Source organism: Anabrus simplex, chromosome 5 (genome assembly GCF_040414725.1).
Source record: "Anabrus simplex isolate iqAnaSimp1 chromosome 5, ASM4041472v1, whole genome shotgun sequence".
NCBI classification, from domain to species: domain Eukaryota; kingdom Metazoa; phylum Arthropoda; class Insecta; order Orthoptera; family Tettigoniidae; genus Anabrus; species Anabrus simplex.
The window spans coordinates 181,462,189-181,487,594 of NC_090269.1; the positions used below are offsets into that span (position 1 = coordinate 181,462,189).

General features: G+C 37.6%; 1 protein-coding gene across 4 annotated transcripts in view; it reads left to right on the forward strand.

Annotated features, from left to right (window-relative positions):
• Sqor (Sulfide quinone oxidoreductase) overlaps positions 1-25,406 on the forward strand; it is a 274,946-nt gene that overhangs the window by 113,290 nt on the left and 136,250 nt on the right. For 3 of the 4 annotated variants that reach the window (XM_067147202.2, XM_067147203.2, XM_067147205.2), the window contains one exon: positions 18,499-18,723. In XM_067147202.2, coding sequence (XP_067003303.2) covers positions 18,499-18,723 — 225 coding nt within the window. Of the gene's footprint in view, positions 1-12,824; positions 12,961-18,498; positions 18,724-25,406 lie in introns of all 4 variants that reach the window. The other variant, XM_067147206.2, reaches the window with a different exon arrangement.

Sequence of the window (25,406 nt, forward strand, 5' to 3'; positions counted from 1 at the left end):
CTCACCCTTACTTTTCAACTGCGTCCTGGAAAAAGTGATACAAGAATGGTGCAAACAAAAATTGGTCCTCAAAATTCACCAACCAATCACGTTAGACAGAGGAAAACTAGCGATAGATTGCTTAACATTTGTGTATGACCTAGCAATACTAACCAGAGACATTTCAACAGCCCAAAAATCAGATTGAACTCCTGAAAGAAATTGCGGAGAAGTCAGCTTTGAGATTTCTTTTGAAAAGACCGAATACATGACCTGCAACAAACATGCACCAAAATTCATGGAAACAAAGTATGACAAAATTAAACGAGTATCATAATTTAAGTACCTTGGTGAAGCAATTCAGGAAAATGGACTAGAAACAAAAGCCAATGAAATAAGATGCCGAAAGATGGAAACTGCACATCGACTAACCCAAAATATCTAACAAAAATGTATCTTCAAGAATACAAAACTGAGGCACTACAATACAGTCATTAAACCAGAATGTCTTTGTGGGTCAGAGATGCTAATTTTGAAAAGGAAAACAGACATTGAAAACATTGAGAAAAAGAAATGCAAAATCATAAGAAAAATTCTAGGCCCGAAATGCACCAACGGACAATACCAACTGAGAGGCAGACAGGAGATCAAATAACACACAAATATTCACAGTGATATTAGAAAATGCAGGCTAAGATTTTATGGTCATATTAAAAGAATGCATCCAGACAGACTTGCCAAACAAATAGTTGAATTCTATGAAAATAGGAGTAAGGCTAAAACAGACACAATGAAATGGATTGGTGAAATGAAGACCGATTTGAAACAGGCAGGAATTACACCAGCAGATGTCCAAAACAGGGTAATCTTCAGATCCGAAATTCATAAATGGCAAGTTGACCAAGAGGAAAGGCCAAAGAAGAAGTCTGAAAACACCTGGTGTGAAGACAGAAAGGAAGCCCACAGTAAAAGAATGAAGTATTTTGTGTTGTCTTAATGAGCTTATTCACATATATAATAATAATAACAACAACATCAACAACAACTTGAGTTTTATTCAGGTTTATTAATAAGCTCTTTTTTTTTTTTTTTTTTCGCATAGTCACTAATATGTTGTAGGTCAGAATTTATTCTAATAATTGCAGTATCTATCACTCGGTTTTGAATGGTAGTAAATCTGTACATCATCTGCATACACTTGCAATTTGCAGAATTTAAGAGCTTTTGATATGTCATTAATTTGGATGACAAATAGGCGTTCTGAGGACCGACCCATGAGGGACACTGAGGCACTTATTTTGCCATCCTGAACTCATTTTCCCACTCTCACACGTTGCCAACAAATTTTCAAGATAAAAGGGGGAAAAAATCGAAGTGACACTATTAAAATTTAGTTCTCCAAGTGTCTGTAGTAGTATCTGTGGATTGACAGTGTCAGATGCACTACTGATATCTAATGATGTCAGTGCAATTAAATCCCATTAGTCCATTGCATGTCTGATAACATCTGTCACTCGTAGTAAAGCTCTTTGCTGTGTCCTTTTCTGAATCTGGATTTGAAGGGATTGAGGAGGGAATGCTTGGTTAGGTATTCAATAACTTGTGCGTGAACTAGACGTTCAAGCACCTTGGATAAGGATGGTAGGATGGATACTGGACGATAATTTGAAGGAGGAACTAACTTGGAGCTCTTTGGGATGGGTCTAATTAGTGAATTTTAACGTAGCCACAAAGACGCACACAAGATGCTGTCAGTTTTACAATGAATTTTATTCACATGTATACACAAATTAACACACACATAACCTTAATCACAGTATCGTAACAGACACTTCACTTCGAGGATATCAACAAAGTCGCCATTATTAAAATCAACTGCCAGCACAGCACATAGAGGTTGCAACCTTGGAACACAAATAAAACAGTTGACTGCATACAGGCATGTTGCTTCAATATGGAGACTGTGTTTTACTGCATGTCACGAAGTCACAAGTATATTCCTTGCTACACCATAACTCGTCAACCAATAACTTCCAAACAATAACTGATTTCAGTAACTCACAGTAACCATCAAGATCATCTCTTTATATATATGTGTCTGGCTTCTAGAAAGATATGTTACAAAAAAAAAAAGTACCTTCTTGAATGTTCCAAAGTAGTTAAATATGTGTTAGTATTGGCAGAACAACTCCTAAGATATCCTTAATTATAAAATAGAAATGTCATCATTACGTATGGCATCAGAAGTAATAGAGTATATAACTTCATTCGAGCTGATATTTCTGAAAGAGAATTGCTCAGCCAATGGTGATGAGTTTTCAGGAAAGGAGGTGAAGGCTATTCTTGGCCATGCAAAATGATCATTTAAATCCCCTCGTGATATGCTTGGCACACGATGCTCAATGGCTTTACCTTTACCTAACATACGTAATTTACTCCATTTCTGTCTCGGACTGTTGCTTTTCATCAGTTCCTCAAAGTATTTATATTTAGAATTTCTAATCAACTGCTTGGTTCTCTTTCTCGGAATCCTGTACTGCTCAAAATCATCTTAAGTCATGTGTCTGCCTGTAATTTGTCATGGCTGACCATAGCAGATCTTATCTTGGCCTTTAGCACACGGAAGAAAGGCGGGTGATTCTTACTTGTTTCTTTGGTGGATGCTTGTCAAATATTTCCAGGACCAGAGAATTGAATTTGTTTACTCTAGAGTTTTGTAACTTACTTATACTATCCCAAGGCAAGTTATACGCATTGTGGCATAGTTCGTTCTGATCCATTCCAAGCAAGTGGCCATGTGGTTAGGGTTGCGCAGTTGCGAGCTTGCATTCGGGAGATAGTGGGTTCGAATCCCACTGTCGGCAGCCCTGAAGATGGTTTTCTTTGGTTTCCCATTTTCACACCAGGAAAATTCTAGGGCTGTACCTTAAGGCCATGGTCGCTTTCTTCGCATTCCTAGCCCTTTCCTATCCCATCATCGCCATAAGACCTATCTGTGTCGGTGTGACATAAAGCAAAATTGTAAGAAAATTTCTGGTCCATGTGTCTTATGTCGTGTATTGTAATGTAGCCTAGTTGTACTATTGTGCCGGTGAGACATAAAAAATGAAAAGAAACAGACTTTACTTAATATGGCTTCCTAAAGTTTACCATATGGCAATCAGTGTATTCTCCTGCAATTTTCATCAGCCGGGTGGCTGGAGAGTACTACGTAAAAAATGAATAAGATAAATTTTCAGTTTATTCCCCTCAGGGCATTAACAATAATAATAATAATAATAATAATAATAATAATAATAATAATAATAATAATAGTAATAATAATATGGCCTCAGCTACTGTGTGCAAATATCTTAATTTGATGCCATCTGGCTGCATGCTCGTCAGTTTCGACGTTCCGTTTTACTCTTGGCCTACTAGATGGCAGAGTAAACCAAATCTCTCTTGGGTATCTAAGGCTGTATTTTAGTGAATTTTGTTGGGTAAATGCCAAATATGTCACCAGATATCTTTTGCATGCTGACATTGTACGACATGGAGTGTCACTCTTCAAAAATCTGAGGACCTCTGGTGGGTTCGAACCTGGTATCTCTACCACTGATTCACAGAGGGCATTAACAGTAATATCAGACAGATAAACTATTTTAGCATTATTATCATGAACAAGATGTTCTGGCATTCTACTGCTCGTGGAGTGCCATACAGGCTTGTAACATTATGAGGAATCGAGTGCTCACGTGCGATTCCATGCTAATCCAGATACTGCTCACGCACGATACTAAGTTATAGTCAAACTACACATTTAAACTCTTATGTAATTGATACAGTTATGCTAACAATAATGAAGATTTATCATTTAGATAAACAGTTTTACAGTATTTACATTTTAATTTTGAGCACGTGATGATTCAAATCTGTATTAATATTATGTAACCATCATGTATCTAGGTTATGTTAACCAGACGGTCTGTAAAATGGTCCTAGAGAGAACACTGGTAATGCTAGTCATTTATACTCCCCCTCATGGTGAAGGGCCATTGCCTACCAAGTGACTACTACTCAGCCCGAAGGCCTGCAGATTTTGAGCTGTTGTGTGGTCGGCATGACGTATCCTCTCAGCCGTTATTCTTGGCTTTCAAGACTGGGGCCACCATCTTACTGTCAGATGGCTTAGGAGTTGGAAGGAAGCGGCTGTGGCCTTAATTAAGGTACAGCCCCAGCAGTTGCCTGATGTGAAAATGGGAAACTACGGAAAACCATCTTCAGGGCTGCCGACAGTGGGAGTCGAACCCACTATCTTCCGGATACAAGCTCACAGCCACGTGCCCCTGACTGCGCGGCCAACTCACCTGGTGCGTGTAGTCTAAAAGGGGGTCCAAAATCCAAGTCATCGGCCCCTCATAATGGTACTTATCGCTAAGAATGTAGAACCATGGTATTTGTTATGTTGCGGTACTAATCAAAAGTTGCGTAGACTCGCGGTATTTCACACATTATGGTACTACTCACAGGTAATGAAATTTGCACATGTAATACAGACCTATGGTGTTTTGCACATTGCGGTGCTATTTACAGGCAACGCAAACCTATGGTGTTCATCACATAAGTGTACTACCACAGGAACTCGTACTATCCCATGATGTTCCTCATATAGTGGGTACTAATCACAGGTAAGCCAGAACCATGGTGTCGCTCATATAGTGCTACTAATCACAGGTACTGTAAAAGCCGACAGTGCACTCTAAGTGGTGTGGGGGCTGACCGCACTGTGCTCCTGTGTGCTGCTAATCACAAACCTATTTGGTACCTAACATAATGATACTACATGCAAGTAAAAGCGATCCATGGTGTTCCCCGCGTAGTGGTACTAATCACAAGTAGTTGCACGGTTCTAATACAATCATCCCTTGATCGCACCTTTTAGTCGCCTCTTACGACAGACAGGGGATACCGTGGGTGTATTCTTTGTCTGCGTCCCCCACCTACAGGGGGTAATGTTTAAGGTTCCTTTGTATTTTGTTAGTGGGGACTTTATTTCATTTTAGTGAAGTTATTCTCTGTGAAAAATTGTTCGCTTTTATTGATATAATAATTTTTTATTAGAATAACCATAGTGTTCCTTTGTCAGCCTTAGTAACTGTTAGGTCATTATCTTTAATTTTCTGTCTTGGATTGTGTAGGTTTTTTTGGACCCAGTGAAATTTTCATTCGTTTGTTTACTGTGTACTTTATTCAATTTAATTTTAATTTCATACCTAACCTTATCCTGCTTATCCAAAGGGATGTTGTTAAGGGCTAATTCTGCTTCTGCTATAGTGGTAATAAAATTATTTTTATGAATTCTTCAATTTCCAGGGTACTAAGAGTACTAAATTTATTAAAGTTATTTTTAACTAAATCAGTGGTGGTTTTTTTTATAGGTATATAGCATATTTATTCTGCTGTTATTTTTGGGTCCTGACAATTCAAAAATAATGCATAACAACTAATTTCCTCTGCCAAATGTTCTATGAATTCTTGGTTAATAAACAATTTGAAAATTTCAATTACTGACAAGTGTTCATATCTTGAATAATCTGAAATGGGGAATGCAGTAGATTTTAAAATTTGAAGAATAATTGAAGGGTTCACCCATTTATATTTAGGACCTTTGCTTAGGATATCCTGTTCCATCTCAATGAAGTGAACACTAGACAGGTTTCCAATTGGTGAATGAAATTCATGATTACTCAATGCCTGAGAAGCTGAATCAGTTTTGGGAGATGACTTATTTTCAGATTTATCAAGTTGTCTAATTTCTTATTCAAGGGTTTTTTTTAAATTTATTTTTTATAGAAACTATATTAGATAATTTAGAATTGATATGACATTGGAATGAATCCCATTCTAATATGGCCAGTGTAAGAGGTGCTTCTAAGTGAGCTTAATATAATTTAGCATTCAATAACACTTTTTTCCTTAAAAAGAAACTTGATTTCACTTTTTAACCAAATATTATTAGTTTGTGTTTGAGTCCTTATCCATTTTGCTTCTTTCCGTTTTCTCTGATTAAAATTTAAAAATTTGGGGACAACCCCATAAATCATGCACTGGTTAAAAAAAATGGATATCTTCCTTGATTTTTGTTATTTTAATTTTTAGTTTCATATAACATAATTGTCAATACGGATCTAAAATTAAATTTATTTCACTAACATATAGAATGGCAATGAAGCAGCATATTTATTCTGCTGTTAATTTTGGGTCCTGACAATTCAAAAATAATGCATAGCATCTAATTTACTCCATGAAATGTTCTATGAATTCTTGGTCAATAAACAATTTGAAAATTTAAATTACTGACAAGTGTTCATATCTTGAAAAATCTGAAATGGGGAATGCAGTAGATTTATTTATCAGTGTCAAAATCAGCTCCTTCCTTCCATCACATTAAAGATGTTTCCCTCTCAGCGACCCATTTAACAGCATTTTCAGATATGGGGTAAGATATAATGTCAGGTGCAGCTGCCTCTAGTGCGGGTGGCTGTACCGATGGGCTGTACTCGTTTTGTCAACGCCTATTTTTTGTTGTTGGATAACCAATAATTGGTGAGACATTAGGCTGTCAGTTAATGTGCCTTCATCCTAATTTCCAAAATCCTCATCTGTGTCTATATTTGGTACTGGTGGTTCATTATCATCTCTGTAAATGACGTCCAGTGCTTCAGCAAGTGAAAAACCCCTCCTAAAACAATAAAGCAAAATACTGTGTATGTCTTACTGAGTATAGGGGTAAGGTGCCTGCCTCTTACATGGATGGGTTCTATTCCTGGGCAGGTAAGAGACTTTTAGCTGGATCTGAGGGCTGGTTCAAAGTCCACTCAGCTTATGCGATTACAGCTGAGAAGCTGCTCGACAGTCTGATTCACACTTGACTATGAACAGTTAGAAATCAAACAGGGGCAGTAAGTACCTATACTAAATGGCCTTAGTGATCAAAAGAAAAGATTTAAGAAATTGGCCATAAATAAAATGCTAGGAGACAAAACACTTGCACTCCTTTTGAAATATACCTTGAAATACTTAAGATCCTATGTGGGCTTATGGCTTCAAGTTACAGAGGCAAAGTCTATACTACAGAGGGTGACTAGTTGGAGAAAAATATTAAGTTCCAAAAGAAGAGATATAATTTAAAGTTTTACAAAATCATAGTCACCCAAATACCATGTTGAATGGGAATTAAAAAAGGGTGAACACTCTTTATTCCCTAAGTTAGAATAAAGTCCTTAGACTTGCTGGAGAATTTACATTTAAAATATGATATTGAATTTACATTAAGAATGAATTTTTAAACCTTCCTCTCAAGTCAGTTTTCTGAAACTATTACATGTTTAAAAATTGTCTGCCATTACCTTGAGCTGGTGGGCCTTCCAACAGCGGGCAAGGTTTTTCCCATGCCTCTACTACGTGTGCACTCTAAACCTCTAGACTGGAGTGATGGAAAGGAAAACATGGCTCAAAAGCTCCCAGTTTTTATAGCCAAGGGGAAGATTCCAGAACTCTCTAGGCCGGAGGCCTGTACATGCCCTCAATTTTGACTGACTAATTGAATTAATATCCAAAATTTCTGATTGGCTAATAATTTCATGAAGAAAGAAGAGATAGAAGTGCTAGCAACCTTAGAACACAAAAAGCAATCGACAAACACTTCAGGTTATTAAACTTAGAAACTGCAAAGTTCTTTGAAAATTAATTGTTCATCCTCCCATCAGAGGGGCACATAAGTCAATAGTAGAGACACCTGAAGATTAAAGTTCAAACTTCTTCCAATACACAGTTCAAGGTTCACGTTACAGATTGCCTTCTAAAAGGCGCTCAGTTTAAATGTATGGAGCAGGTGTACTTCCGGTACTATTATTATTATTGTTACCGTGTTTTAGTGGAACGCAGAGAGGTCAAAGACGGTGCGGGCTTGAATGGGTCTAACTACAATATCAAGAATTGAATTAAAATTTTAACAAAGGTTATATTTCTTTCAATATAAAAAACACACTTAACAAATTTCCACTAGGTGGAATAACAATGAAAAATCAGGTACAATGTCAATTTAGAACCCTGACTTGGAAAAATCCAAGATTAATAAAGTTTACAGCATTGGGGCTTCAAGCTCTTAGTTTACAACTTCCGAGATACCGGATCCAGTTTACAAAACTTGATAACTCACAATGTTTAAACGGACGGACATATCCCGATTTAAGAGCATTTTACAATATTTCGTCTTCCCAAAGACACCCTCACTATTACAAAACATAGCTTGCCTGCTCTCGATTTCTTACAGCCCACTCAAGACAACCTTACATCAAAACCTTATATTCACTGGCCTCTAAAGGCACTGTTTACAAAATGAACCAGTTTTACACAGGGGTATCTAGTACCCAACCTACTGGGCCTTTGCGAAAAAAGAACAGGTTAAATAAATGGCCCGAACACAAAGTAAATGCAGGCGTACACTGCTCTCCCAGATAATGAAAAATTAAAACCTACAGGGCTCTCGGCCGATGAAACTGGGACTAGTCCCAAACTACTGAGGTGGCTCGCATGGAAATTACTTTAATACATTACAAAAGACAGTTGCTAAATCATAGTCACCTCAAACCAAGATGAAGGGAAGCTCAAGAGGGTAACTCACTCTCTATCCCCCATTTACAGTTAAAAACTTTAGGAAATTGTACATTAGCTGAAAGGATTTACATTTTAGAAAAGTTTGTTGCATAATTAAAGAAACGGACCTTCCCCTCGGATAAATTTGCGGAAATAGCAAGAAAGATAGAATTTACGTGGCCATTACCTTATAGATGTCCTGCCTTAACACACACACTTGGGAAGACGACGATCAATTGTCAAGGAAACTTGAAAAGCCGCAACTTATATACCCTCAGGGAAAGTTCGAAAGGATTCTGGGCTAATCCATACACACCCTCTCAATTTTATTGGTTGAACCCAAAAGTTACACTCAAAATTGAACAAGAAGCCTGTGATAGGCTGAAAATTAATTACAGAAATTTTTCATTGGCCAGATTCAAAACTGGCAGAATAAGAAGGGAGTGTCACAAACTTAGAAGTACAAATTAAAGTTGAGAAAACCTATAAACACAAGATTTCTTTCAATAACAAAATGTTCTTGTTGGCACCAGAGTGCATGACCATAGTTTTTTAGTAGTGACTGTTCCGAGGTATCTGTGGAACGGCAGAGGTGAAAGAAGGTGCGGGGGTGAACAGGTCCCAAAATACGAAATTAAAGTTAAGATAAAATTTAACAAGGTTATATTTTCTTTTAAAGATTAAGAAATAACAAATAGAACAGGTACTCAGTAGCCGAATCATAATTTGAAAATGTACAATTACAATGATTACAGGATTTGGGCTCCGAGAGCCAGACACACAATTCTTGAGCTATAAGCCCAACTTTACAATATACACAATTCAACAAAGGGGCAGAAGACCCCAATCATGCCCAGGAGCACTTGCTCCCAATTACACCGTAAAGCCTCCTCGAGGTGCTCAGAAACAAAATTTAAGAAAGAGCTACCTGCTCTTGAGTTTGAGCTTATCAAAGGCCACACCAAACTCCACTTTCAAGTTGTCCTCGAAGGACATGAAAACAGGGGTAAAAATACCCAACCTACTGAGGCCTATTAAGTAAATAAACAGATCAATTATATGGCCTCTAAAATACCAACTTGAGAGGAGGCGTACTTGCACTCCTAATACACTTTATATAAAACCTACTTGGCACTAGGCCGTTACTGCAAGGGCTAATCCCATACTAAAGAAGTGACTTTTAGGAGGAAACAATTTACATTACGTTAAGGCAGAAACGGTTGTGAAAATAAGTTCACCTCAATGCAATATGAGTGGGAGCTCGAGAGGGTTAAGCACTCTCTATCCCAATTTATAGTTTAAACAGATAGAATTGATACCGAGTGTCTTTACATTTTAAGGGAAAGTTACATGGTAAAAGGCTTCGGACCTGCCCCGAGAATTAAACTGCTGAGCTAGCAAGAAGAGAAGTTATTAAACGGCCATTACCTTGTGGATGAACTGCTGCCCGAAGAAAGAGGCGCTTCCCGCCCCCTGCTACATACTTTACACACTGAAAGATGTTACTGAAGTGGCACGGAGTCCCGAAAATCAGCAGTTTATATACTCTCGCGGAAAGTTCGAGGCGTTTCAGGAATGAGAACACCCTCCCACAAGCATTTTATTGGCTAGGGTTAAGCAACATATCCAAGTTGAAGAAGATACACCTGATTGGTCATAAATTAATTAAAGAAATTCGGGATTGGCTAAATTCAAATCTGGCGGAAGGAAGGGGCCAACATTGCCAACACAAACAATAACTGAAAGAAATTTAACAAAGAACAAACTTATGAACACAAACTTTCTTCAAAAACATAGTTCTTTCACTTCGTACTAGGGTGCTTAATTGTAGTTCTTCAGTAGTGCCATCTGGAAGAGAATGTCCACACTTCTTACTACAGGCAAAACAAAAATACATCGAAAACGACCCAGTTCAGAAACTTCAAAATTTACAAGTAGTGACATCTTCTGAGAAACTAGAAAATTAACACAGTAGATAAAGTTCAGACTTCCTCCAGTAGAGGAGTCTCAACTGGCGCAAAGTTTGAATTAGCGGCATGGAGGTGTACCACCCGGTACAGTGACATCTGTGGAAAAATGTCCTAACTTCTTGATGTATAGCGAAACAAAACAAGGAGAAATTCAATCAGTTTAGGAAACTTCACAATAACACAATTACTTAATATTTCTGTAGTGACATCTTCCGATTAAAGTTCCAACTTCATGTGGTATTAGTTTGACCTTTTGATCGATAGAGGAGTTTATTAAAGTGCTTATTTTGAATGTGCGGCATTGAGGTGTACCTCCCGGTACAATTATTATTATTATTATTATTATTATTATTATTATTATTATTATTATTATTATTATTAATCTTGTTGTTATTATTGCAGTGTTGTTATTGTTCTTTTAAGAATGAAACATATCATCCTGTTATTAATTGTTTTCTTTTTTAGGTATTTTCTAGTATTTTATTAATCTTGCATTAGTTTCGACAGACTTAAATTTTGCTCCTCAGTTATTGATAAGTCTGTAGAAATTGTGTAAAATTTTAGAAGATATTTGTATTCTGTATTCACTCGTGTGTATTATGCTGAATTAATCACAATTTTATTGATTAGTTGTAAGTTCCCTCGGTGTTAACATTTATTATGTAGTGATGGCAAATATTACAAAGTAATGATACTGACTTCGCTACAGTCTTTAACAGTACATAAGTTCTGGAGTGCATTCAACCATTTGTTGTTGTTTTTGTTGTTGTCGTTGTTATTGTTATTATTATTATTATTATTATTATTATTATTATTATTATTATTATTATTATTATTATTCTCAGCAAATTACTCCCTGGACAGGAACGTCTTATGTCCATGAACAATATTTGGTTAGAATGCAATTTTGTGTAATGAAGTGAAAGTACGTATTTCAATGTTCTCTAAAAGTTGCTGCGCCTGTTCTTGCCTTAATGTTGAAAACTCACTTTCTGTATCACGTGAGGATTTGTCACAGTAGCCTCATCATTTTCTTTAATATCATGATTTTGATCACTTTTCACCAAATTTTGACACCCCTTAAAGATCTAAAAAAAAAAAAAAATATATTCTATAAATGAACATTAATAAAAGTCGTGCTGATTTTTATCTGCTTTCCATTTTTTCATATCACTTAAGAATTCTTCACAACAGTCACATCGTTTTCTGTAATATCATAATTTTGATCACATTTCACTAAATTTTGACAGCCCTTGAAGATCTGCAAAACAGTTATTTAATAGGTGACCATAAATGACTTGCTAGTAAAGAACAGATGCAGCAACTTTTAGTGAACATCAAAAAACTTTGTGTTAAGATTTTTAAGATTTGTAGTAATTAATTTTTTGTTTATGATGTTATTATTGCTGATTAAGAGAATGGCCATTTCTCAAAATATGTACGATCGATGATTGTTTAAATTAGTGAGGTTATAATGACAGAGTGGACCCATCAACAACCCAGTGTACTTACTTCCTTGAGCTTAGTCAATACGGACCAATATAAGGCCAAAAATGGTAAATTTGTGAATTCTCTTTCATTTTAGTCAGCTCTTACAACAGGATGTTATTCTACCAACCCCACCCAAAGGGATTACATGGTCAAGAATGGAGCTCGAATAAACACATGGCAGTGAAGGGGTTAAGACATTCCCTTATTTGAACAATTATTTTGAATTAGTTTTGCTGAAAGTAATGAAAACATGACTGTGGCATTCAAACTTTGCTTGAAAGCAAATATTTCACAAGTTTGTTTAGTCTGACTTAGTGATAGCCACTTTACGTCTGTATGCTTTAACGCAAAATGAAGTAATGTATTTTTCCTTGCAAACTGTAGTATCATTCCATTCCTCTGTGAAAAAAATGCCAGTTATTCCCTAAAGACTCACGTTCTGTGAAGTAAGTTTAATTGTAATTTTATTGATTACTTGTTGAAAAAGTAATTTGCAATTGTAATCGAGTAAAATTTTTCTCAGGTAACTGTTATTTATCCCAGTTACTTTTATTTTGTATTTTTCCCATCACTGGTAAAAACTTTGATGGCATTAGTTTTGTATGTTGTAAGAAAACCGGACTCTGCCACTGAATTCAGTGTGTTAGAATTATTTATAATCACCTATAACATCTCAAACCTCAGAAAGGGGTTTATTTTACTGGCAAGTTATTTATGGTCACCTTTTAAATAATTTTTTTGCAGATCTGTAAGGGCTGTCAAAATTTAGTGAAATGTGATCAAAATCATGACATTCAAGGAAAAGATGAGGCTACTGTAAAAATCCTTATGTGATATGGAAAAACGGAAAGCGGATTTGAAATCAGCACATATAAATTAGGTATGATCACCTATTAAAACTTTTACTGGAGGAAAAATAAAATAAAATTATTTTGCATGCTAGTGTAATCATCATTGACTGTCAGGTACTTTGTAAGCTTCTGGGGAGACTAGTGTTGTTGCGTATCTGTAACATGAATCAGAATTCCAAAGTAGTGCTTGTGTTGTTGTATTAGGTTGTGTGAGTTGTTATATATCAAGGTGTTAGATCTAGTGGGCTTTCTGTATAGCTTGATGTTATGTTTGAAAATTAGGTACTCAGAACATATCAAAGCACATGAATATGATCCAGAATCAGGATATGAATACCCAGACATATAAATTCTCCACATCAGCTGCAAGGACACCCCCTTTACACTCTGCAAAGTATCAAAACGGTGGAAGAATCTCAATAGTGATACTTTGATAAAGTATCAAAACGGTGAAAGAATCTCAATAGTGTAAAAATTTAGTGATTAGATTTTGATACGGAAAATGAAGCTGATTACTTGCAATACAGTAGACTCTCGCAAATCCGAGGTTCCGTTAAATCCAAGCGTTACTTGAATTTTCTTTTTGCAAATTTAAAATTATTTTTCTATAGCATTTCATACCCTGCTTATTCGCGCCATGTCATTGTACTGTGGCTGTCCTCTACTGAGGTCACGCGTTGGTTGTTGTGCTTGAAACTAAAACATTTTGAGAAAGAAGGATCTGCCAATTAAAACGGTTTTATTTCTGGACTGTAGCCCAATTCCTGGGGGCTTTAAAATACTGGGACACCCTCTCTCCAGGAGTCATAAATATGGAGGGTCCTTGCCCTGGGTTATGGGTGAAGACCTCAGTGGCATCTGCGGCGGAGAAGATGGACTTTGGTATGGCGCAGATAGCAGAAGGGGCAAACCCGTAGTGTCTGTACTCCAGAGAAACGGCTACAAAAGGCGTCTGACTCCATGTTAGGGGCGGCCTAATTTGAACCTGGCAGAAGGTAATAAAATACTTTGGGAGTGATGAACCCATTGTACAAACGGCCTAAAAAATTAGTACAAGTGAATCGAGGCCTCGGAAAATGCTAGGGCGTCACCCTGAAGTGACGTGCAGTTCCCGGTGCTCTGGGGGAACTGTGAGAAGTGGGCTACTAGACATCACAAGAATCGGTATCATCATTGTCATGACTTTGAATGCTAGGGCAGAAGAACTGCTAGAGTATATGGAGAAGAAAGACATAGCAATGATGGAAATGAAGACAAAATGGAAGAAGAAAGGTCAAAAAGAATTGAAGAAATGGTATCGATTATATTGCAGTGGAGGAAAGATGGCAACAAATGGTGTTGGTGTTATATAGAGAGAAGACCTAGTGCAATATGTGGACAAAATTGACCAGATCAGTGACAGGATAATTGAAGTTAGACTTGGACTTTGAGAGTGGAATCAAGGATTGTATATAGGTTTATGTACCCCAATCAGGGAATGCAGATTAATGTTTAGAAGAGTTTCTAGAAGAACTGGAAAGTTGTATTGAAGACAAAGAGGTTATAATAATGGGAGACATGACTGCACATGTTGGAAGAGACGGACAGACAGAAAAGAAGAGATAATTGGCCCCTATAGTTATAGAAACCAAGATGAAGAAGGAGATTTGGTAATAGATTTTTGTAGAAGGAATGGATTAATTCCTGGCAATACATGGTTTAGAAAAAAAAAATCACAAAAAATAACTAGATATGGTTGGGGAGATAGAAAGACAAAGACAATGATTGATCTTATTCTGGTGGAGAAGGAGAAAAGTAGACAACTGGAGGATGTGACAGCAATGCCAAGAGCAGATTTCATTGTGAAGGAGACCATAAAGTGGTGGTAGTCAAATTAAGACTTGGTAAAATAACGAAGTTAATAGAAAAAAAGGGAAAGAAAAATAAAGGATCTGCAGAAAGAAATTACCAAAGATGATGTGAACAGTCAGTGGGGAAGAGGAATGGACAAGTTTCAGAAATGATTTTATAAAGTGTGCAGTAAACACCCATGGAAGACTATCTGGGAGGAAAAAGGAAAAGGAGACTCCTTGGTGGAACAGCAGGGTAAAGAAAGTAGTTAAAGAGAAACAAATAGCTTGGAGGAAGTGGATAGGCAGCAGTAGTACAAAGAAATGGCAGAAATATAAAGAAGCCAAAAAGGTATGTAAGAAAATAGTATAAGAAGAGAAACGGAAAAGTTGGCTTACACAAGGATATAAAGGGAAGTAAAAAGGTTTTGTATAGTTTGGTGAAGAATAGTTTACGAAACAGGGAAGATACAAAATTTGTAAAAACTGAAACAGGGTAGATATTGATGCAAAGAGATGACATACAAAAAAGATGGGAAGAATACTTCTCAGAATTGCTAAATATTAAATACAGTGAACTGGTAGATGTGGAGCAAAAAGAAACAATGGGGAAATAATAAGAATAAGAAAAAGAGATATCAACGTTAGAAATAGAGGAAGCCATACAAAAGATGAAGAGCAGTAAAGCAGCAGGAGTGGATGAGGTAACTATGGAAATGATAAAAGCAGCAGGACCAATAGGGCTACATTGGTTGTATAGATTACTTAGAATAATCTGGAGGAAGAAAGAGATCCCAAAAGAGTGGAAAAAGGGTTTAATTATCCCGATACTTAAAAAAGGTGATAAAAAGGAGTGTAAATACTACAGGGGAACCATCCTTTTTGCCCATGTAGCTAAGATATTTGAGAGAATATTGGAAGGAAGACTGAGGAGAAAGCTAGAAGGAAAAATGGAAGAAGAACAGTATGGTTTCAGGAAAGACAGATCAACGTTTGACCTGATCTTTACATTAAGACATATCATGGAGAAAAGATGGGAGTTTGGAAAAGACATAGTGATGACATTTATTGACATTGAGAAAGCTTATGACAGTGTGCTCAGACAGTTGTTATGGGACACATTAAGAAAAAACAAGTAAACAGAGTGAAAGTGCAAATGATAAAAGCTATGTGCAAAAATTGTGTTAGTAGTGTGAAGACTAATATAGGAAAAACAAAATGGTTTAAAGTTGAAATTGGTCTCCGACAGGGAAGTGTACTATCCCCCATACTATTCATCATAGTCATGGATGAAATTCATAAGAACATTAGAGATTGGGAAGACAGGCAACAAAAGCCATGTTGTTTGCAGATGATATAGTGATATGGGGTGAGAATGAAATGGAAGTGCAAAAACAAGTAGATGTAATCAAGAGATAGAAAAATTTGGGATGAAAGTAAGCACAGAGAAAAGTAAAACAATAGTGATTACAAGGGGAAGGAAGGAAGGAAGGAAGGAAGGAAGGAAGGAAGAGGAAAGATAAAAACTGAATGGTAAAATACTGGAAGTGGTTCAAAGTTTCAAGTATTTGGGAAGTGTGATCACAGAAGATGGAAAGATAACCAAGGAAATTGGGAAAAGAATACAACAAGCAAATAGCTTCTACCAGAGTGTAAGGGGTATTTTGTGGAACCAAGATGTCCCGAAGAAATGTAAGAAAGCATTATATTCAACCTATTATGAACACATACTAACCTATGCAGCTGGATCATGGACTACAACAAAACGAGAGGAGGGTAGAATACAGGCAGTGGAGATGAAATTCCTAAGAGGTATAGAAAGCAAGACCAGAAAGGATAGAATTAGAAATGAGGAGATCAGAAAAAGGACAGGAATCTTGAAACTTCAAGACAGGTTAGAAACAACAAAGCATATGATGAGAATGGGAGAAGAGAGAGTGTCAAAAAAAAGCTTTTTCAGAGAAGTTAACAGGAAAGAGACCACAAGGAAGACCCTTAAAGAGGTGGACAGATTCAGTGTGGGAGTGCATAGAAAAGAGAGGAGGAAAACCAGAAGATGTACTTAAAAAAGGAGAAGAGTGGTGGAGAGACAGGCAGCGATGGAGGTCCTTGATTCACAACCCAACCCAGGAAGCTGGAAACGGGAAATGAAAATGATGATGATGATAATATTGCTGGACAATGCAGGGTCACCTTCAGATGAAGGGAAACTAGTACGTGATGGAATTCATGCTTTATTTTTGCCCCGTAATGTAAGTTTGATAAAACGTATCGATCAGGGCATTTTGGAATGTCTAAAAACATACAAGGTATCGGCACTGCTTGCTACTTTCACTCCTAGAAGCACGAACTTCCTCAAACAGATAACCATGAATGACATAGTATATTGATTAGTAGAATCATGTTTCTGTTGACAGTAACTCCAATGACAGCAATGATGATGACATACCGAACCTGTCAGATCTATAGACATGATATAGGCTTTTGGGCTTATCCGTGTCAAGAAAAATAAGGTAAAATTCTTTGCGTTTCGCAGAGAACTTTGCTCTGCATCATCAGAAGAAAATCTTGACTGTCCATGAGGAAGGCTTCTTAAACAATGAGCTTTGAATTTAGACGTTATAGTAGAAGTGGAAATGGTACGTTCGTTCGTCACCAGATGGCTCCCCGGGCACAGTACAGCGCTAGCGTTCGAAGCGGATGCTACCATTTCCACTTCTATTATAATGTCTAAATTCAAAGCTCATTGTTTAAGAAGCCTTTCTCGTGGACAGTCGAGATTTGCTTCTGATGATGCAGAGCAAAGTTCTGCATGAAACATAAAGAATTTAACCTGATTTTCTTGACATGGCATAAGCTCAAAAGCCTATACCATGTCTATAAGTACGGGCCGTGAAAGCATCAATGGCAACATTGTCAGATCTAATCTCACGGATACCTGGATGTTAAGATGCTAGTGAAATAAAAGTTACTGAATGGATGAAGAGTAGTGAACAGTATGAACTGAAGCATCAATCATTGAAATGTTGAATGAACCAACAGAAGATAGCGATGAAAATTTTTTAGTAGTGATGGTGCCAAATATGTCTCATAGCGGGGGTCTCACTGTGTTCGAGGCGGCACATCGCTATGTAGAACAACAACCAGAGGCAACTTCCACTGACACCCTGCTCTTCAAGCGATGGCGTGACATTGCTGCTCAGAAATGATGCAACATTCAGAAACAGAAGTCAAGGACTTTATCAAAAAATAACTTTAATCCATGCCATAAACTGTAAGAAATGACAGTACAAGACCTTACCTTCAATCATTGCTGTTTTTTCATGTTTCACAATTTCCCTGTTCGCTTCATGTATTCAGAGTTATTCCAAATCTGATGTAACACCCCCCCCCCCCCAATCACCCCAGATTATTGAGACTAGTGTATATAAAAAGGAACACTCCCCCCCTCTCTCTCTCTCTCTCTCTCTCTCTCTCTCTCTCTCTCTCACTAAATTAACTCCATCATACAAGTATACCTTTTTAACCAGAATGTTGATAACAGACCTAAGACATCAAGTGGTCTTGTCCAGGGAGTCAGGTGCTGAGGACAGTTGCTTCAAAATAACTGAAGTGTTCTATGTACGGTATTATTTACTGTTAAAATCAGTAGTGAGGTGTGTTGCATTCTTTGCAGTTTGTGTATGTTTAGATAGTGTAATGTTGGAATAATTAAACAAGTAAATAACATTTCCACAGGACCACTACTACCAGGCAATGTTTACTCTAATTGGGGGAGGTATCAAAAAACTTCAAGACTCGAGAAAGCCTATGAGCTCAGTGCTACCAAAGAATGCACTTTGGTTGAAGGATGAGGTGATGGCCTTTGAACCAGCTTCCAATAGTGTGCAGACAAAGAAAGGAGATCACATCAAGTACGACTTTATGGTTGTGGCAATTGGCATACAACTCTTGTATGATGCGGTGAGTGCTCATTGTTACTTTATAGTAGTATAGCTTTTAGCATGGTGATTGTGACTTCTGTTGTCATGAGGGTAAGTATATCTAGGTAACTATCCCCCTTTTATAGCCTTCATTGTCATTGTTCATGTTGTTGGAGTTGTGAGCCAGAGATTGACTATGCAACTCTTTTCCGTATCTTGTGTTCAGTTATCAGAAGAAAACATGGCGCTCTTCAAGCTGTTGAGAATTTTCAGAAATGTAATATTGTAACGTTCCAGACGTCACAGTATAATTATGTTAATTTTATTATGTGTAATTAATTCAGGAATTTAACGTCATGATATTTATCTTGGTATGTAATTTTATTATAATTCATGGTTGATCATTTGCTCACTATCATTTCATTACTTTGTAACTACGACCTGTAAACGAGGGCTGAATATCCTAATATTAACTTAGATTCTTGCGACATTCGTTTAAATTTAACTTGCAGTAGATTTTCCTCTATCTTGCCACATCACCGAGGAAGAAGGAAGGACAAATTTAGACATCAAATTCTGGGAAAAGCGAGCACGTGTTCAAGCGTTATAACGACAGCTACTGTATTTCGACCAGAATAATTCAAACTGATCACCGCCTATATTTTCAAAGGAGCGTCATGTTGCCATGGATACTGAGTGAAAGGGCTAATAGAAGAACAGTTGATATCATGGTTACCGGGCGAGTTGGCCGTGCGCGTAGAGGCACGCGGCTGTGGGCTTGCATCCGGGAGATAGTAGGTTCGAATCCCACTATCGGCAGCCCTGAAAATGGTTTTCCGTGGTTTCCCATTTTCACACCAGGCAAATGCTGGGGCTGTACCTTAATTAAGGCCATGGCCGCTTCCTTCCAACTCCTAGGCCTTTCCTATCCCATCATCGCCATAAGACCTATCTGTGTCGGTGTGACGTAAAACCCCTAGCAAAAAAAAAAAAAAGGGTATCATGGTTGGGACCCATCAACTTTAATATCTGGAGTGGGGAGAGACGTGTCAACTGATTGGACCACGTGTAGCGACCTGTAATTAGAGCCAGAAAAGGTTATAAAAGGGCGTGTTGGAGCTCTTGGCATGGACATTCTTGATTCTTGTTCTATCTTGTATTTCGCTTTAGGTCTGATAACTTGTCTTATGGTTGTGGTACCATAGTGGACTAGTGTGATAGTTGATCACTTCTACATTCATTACTTCGTTACCACGACGTGGTACTTAGGAATTTCTGAATGATGGGTGTATAGCCACTCTCATCAGGAAGTACGAACAGTTCTGTATTAGACCAGTTTATACCAGTCTAAGACAATAGGTAGTATTAAACTAGATAGAAATGAAACTTCAGTGCACATTTTCATTAAAGTTGGAAGGATTATTAATTGAGTATCCTCTCCACATAACCCAAGGAGGTTTTTCTAACTATGACTTAGGGATCATCTCCAATATATGGGATAGAGCATAACAGGGAGTGATAGTTTCAAAGCCATCATCCAATTAGTGGTTGATGCAATTTGCAAGGCAGGAATGGTACTTAGCTGCAGATGAAGATATCTCAAAGACGACCGGTGATGTCCCAGCTACAAGGATGGAAGCTTTCCAAGGACCAGCAGAACAAGACTACATGGTGAGCAAGCGAGTTAAAAATATTGCAAGTTTTCGCGAAGTAGAGTCATTCAACTTTTGTTAAATTCATTTCCTATTTTAAATTCAGTTCTTGTTAAACCGTCGTCATTTATATTCAATATAATAAATAGTATTTTCCTAGTTTACTTTAATCAATCTGCCTTAATTAGCCTTTTGATTTCTAATTCTCCTGCTTAATGATTAGTGCACTATCACCCCATCCCTGTGATAAGAGTCCGTCCAAGCTTGATTATAAATTTTTATCTTTAAGTCATCAACTTAAAGATTGGCATCCTTAGCTTGCATGGTTGCATTTCTCGTTCAATTATTGTTCTCCAAGAGGGGAAGGCACAATATGACATAGGCCAAAGGGAAAATAATTTGCGAAGTGTTAGTGTATGTGACGCATGCATTGTGCATGCGGAAGCGGGAAAGTGTGTTGACTGTGTTAATTTATTATCCGAACTGGCCTCAAAGGATGAAATTATTCGAATGTTAACAGAAGACATTGAAAATATTAAACGTAATAGATTTAGTTTAAATGGTGTGACTGAAGTGCAAACTGAGACATGGTTGGAAGTAATTATGAGGGGTTGCAACAGTAGGCCTAAAACTAATCATGATCAGGGCGTAGGCCTAGGTATTGAATTAAGGAATTAGTTCCAGGTCCTTGAATCAATTACCTCTAGTGAAGAAGAATGTGTAAAGATTAACAACATTCCAGCTATTACAAGGAAGCCTGCATTGGGCTTGAGGAAGAAAGAATGTAAGGTAGTTGTGTACGGGGATAGCCATGGTCAGGGTATTGCTGTCAAACTTGGTGATATGCTACCGGAGACTGAAGTTGTAGGTTTTGTCAAGCCAGGTGCTCTGTTCAAAGAGGTTCTTAAGTCAGATATGGAAGAGACAGGAGCACTTAATGAGAATGACTACGTGGTTATTATGGCAGGAATGAATGATATTGCTAGAAATGAAGCATCAAATGTGATTTCTGGAGTGAAGAAAGCACTTTTCAAATTAAAGACCACCAATGTAATATTATGTAATATTCCACATCAACATGATTTAATTGAATGGTCTTGTGTAAATAAGTTAATTGATAATACAAACAAGCGGCTACAAAAGATTGTCAAATGCTTTCAAAATACAGAAATAATTGATATGAGTAATATGGATCGAGTATATTTCACAAATCATGGCATGCATCTTAGCAAAAGAGGGAAAAAGCAGGTATGTAATATGAAAAGGAAAAAAATACAACAGACCCCAGGAACAACTATCATTAATAATGCCATACCATTGCTGTTCGTTAAAGATGAGGAAGTTGCAGAACATTTGCAGGTATTGGAAGTAAGAAGAGTTGAGGAAGTAGTTGAGGTGAGTGCTACCACTAAAGAAGGATACCCAGGAGCAGAAAATGAGCTGAAAGGGATTAAGGTGATTGAGATGAGTGCTACCACTAAAGAAGGATACCCAGGAGAAGAAAATCAGCTGAAAGGGATTAAGGTGTTTCTACCACAATCATCAGAGACAGCAATACCATAAAGCACCAAGTACTCAGGGAAAACTCATGAAGAAACCATTGAGCTCATCAGTAGCAGTCACTTGGATGAACGAGGAGAGGAATTACTGGAGAAGTTGGATGTTGGAGCACCATCAGGACGAACTGAAGGAGGGCAAGCTAAACAACCAGAAATAAGAACGTCACGTAGGACAAGGAAACGACCAGTATTACTAGAGCAGGATTTTTTAAGGTAAAAAGTAGCAATAGTAATAATCTAAAGGGAGAGCTAAATTTGTTCCACCAGAATGTTCAATCTTAAAGAAATAAAATTCTGATTATGGAGGTTCTGTTGGCAGATAACCTACAAGGGTATGATGTTTTATGTTTAACTGAACGTTGGTTGATAGAGGATGAGATTTCAAACTTTGTATTAGAAGTAAGTTTTGTAGATAGAAAATGAAGTGTGGGGGTTCATGTATATATGTGAATAATAATATCAAATGTAAGCAGTTGGTTGAAGGAGCTATATCAAATGAATAGAGAGTTGCTATAGTAGCCCCTGTGTATAAAGGAAAGGGTGATAGACATAAAGCTGAAAATTATAGGCCAGTCAGTTTGACATGCATTGCATGTAAGCTTTGGGAAAGCATTCTTTCTGATAATGTAAGACATGTATGCGAAATTAATAACTGGTTTGACAGAAGGCAGTTTGGGTTTAGGAAAGGTTATTCCACTGAAGCTGAGCTTGTAGGATTTCAGCAAGATATAGCAGATATCCTGGATTCAGGAGGCCAAATGGACTGTATTGCGATTGACCTATCTAAGGCATTTGATAGGGTAGATCATGGAAGACTACTGGCAAAAATGAGTGCTATTGGACTAGAAAAAAGAGTGTGAATGGGTGGCTATATTTCTAGAAAACAGAACTCGGAGAATTAGAGTAGACAAAGCTTTATCTGACCCTGTAATAATTCAGAGCGGAATTCTTCAAGGCAGTATTATTGGACCTTTACGTTTTCTTATATATATATATATATATCAATGATATGTGTAATCAGAGAGAAGGCTGTTTGCAGATGATGTTATTTTGTACAGAGTAATAAATAAGTTACAAGATTGTGAGCAGCTGCAGGGTGACCTCGATAGTATTGTGAGATGGACGGTGGGCAATGGTATGATGATAAAAGGGGTTAAAAGTCAGGTTGTGAGTTTCACAAAAAGGAAAAGTCCTCTCAGTTTTAATTACTGCATTGATGGGGTGAAAGTTCCTTTTGGGGATCATTGTAAGTACCTAGGTGTTAATATAAGAAAAGACCTTCTGTTCCGAGGTATCTGTCGAACAGCAGATGTGAAAGAAGGTGCGGGCTGGAATGGGTCTAACTACAAGTTCGAAAGATGAATTAAAATTTTAAATAAAGGTTATATTTTCAATAGACAACAAAATTTAACAAATTTTCACTAGGTGAAATAACAATGAAGAAAATCAGGTACAATTATAACTTTACAAACGAAAGTACAAGTTAAGGGGTCCTTACAAATCCTGAGCTTCGAGCCCCAATTTCACAATCCTTGAGCTCTCAGCTCACAACCACAAAATACCCAAGGGGCAGAAAACCCCTAATTCCATGGAGCACTTGCTCCCGCCTTGTAATGTCAAGCCTCCTAGAGGCACCTTTCAAAATACCAGAAAGAGCTGACCCACTCTCAATCTTTCAAACCTATTAAAGGCACTACCAGACTTTACAATTAACTGCCATCAAGGCATAACTTACAAATATAAACAGGGGTATCTCATACTCAATCTACTGGGCCTGCGCAGGAAGGAAAACAAAAACGGGTTAAGTTAATGGCCCAAATTACAAAGCTGAATGGAGGCGAGTACTTGCACTCCTACAATAAAGCGTATAAAACCTAAGTGGCGCTAGGCCGATTCAACAGGGGCTATTCCCACACTAGGGAGGTGACTCGTGTAAGAAAATTTTAATACATTAGGAAAGAGAAGAAAATCGGTTATGAAAATGTAGCCACCTCAGATCAAAATGCAGGGGAGCTCGAGAGGGTAAAGCACTCTCTATCCCCGATTTACAGTTAAAGTAACATGAAAATTTTACATCGAAATGGTATAGGTTACATCAAAGACGGTTTCGGACCTTCCCCGAGGATTAAACTGCTGAGCTAGCAAGAAAATAAAGATGTTAAACGGCCATTACCTTTTTGAAGGGCTGCTGACTGATGAAAGAGGCGTTTCCCGCCTCCTGCTATTCTTCCATACACTAAGCTAGATGTTGTATGAGTGGCGGAGAGCCCGGAAAATCAGCAGTTTTTATACTCTCAGGGAAGATTCGAGACCTTTCATGAATGATTAAGACACACTCACAGCCTTTTATTGGTCGGCTAAAGTTTACACATCAAATGTGAAGAAGGACACGATTGGTCCAAAATTAATTAAAGAAATTCGGGATTGACTAAGTTCAAAACTGGCGGAAAGAAAGATTAATATTGCCAACCCACAAATGAAAGAACACCATTTAGTAAAGAACAAACTTATGAATACAAAATATCTTCAAGAAAAGTTCCATCACTTCGCACCAGGGTGCATGATCATAGTTTTTGGTAGAGACATCTGTGAGAGAATGTCCACACTTCTTGATCATTAGAAAACAAAAACAATTCGAAATTAACTCAGTGACACCTTCTGGTAAACGGTTGAATTAATTCAGTTTTAAAGTTCAGAGTTTCAGCTGTAGAGGAGTACTTTCAGGCAGAAAATTCAAATGTGCGGCGTGTAGATGTACCAACCGGTACACCTTCATTGGGGTAATCACATAAATATGATTGTCAATAAAGGGTACAGATCTCTGCACATGGTTATGAGGGGGTATTTAGGGGTTGTAGTAAGGATGTAAAGGAGAGGGCATATTAATCTCTGGTAAAACCCCAACTAGTGTATGGTTCCAGTGTATAGGACCCTCACCAGGATTACTTGACTCAAGAACTGGAAAAAATCTAAAGAAAAGCAGCTCGATTTGTTCTGGGTGATTTCCGAAAAAGAGTAGCGTTACAAAAATGTTGCAAAGTTTGGGCTGGGAAGACTTGGGAGATAGGAGACGAGCTGCTCAATTAAGTGGTATGTCAAAAACATATCAGATATAAGGCTCTTCAGGCGTTTGCTCTATTAACCAGCGTTTCGTCTTAGGTCTGACACTGGACTCATCAGAGTGGGATGTGTCAGACCCTACTCACTGACGCTGGGGTGTATGCAGGTGAACTTATCAGAAGCACTTATAAGAGGCACAGTCTGATAACTTCATACGGGAGATAAACCTCCACAATGGAATTATTGCCCGCCTAGCAATTCCAAATGGAAAATTCTAAATTCCCATGGAGGGAATTAGATATTTTTCACCAATAGAGCATGTCAAAAATGTCAAAAACATATCAGATGTAAGGCTTTTCAGGCGTTTGCTCTATTAACCAGCATTTTGTCTTAGGTCTGACACTGAACTCATCAGAGTGGGATGTGTCAGACCCTACCCACTGGGGTGTATG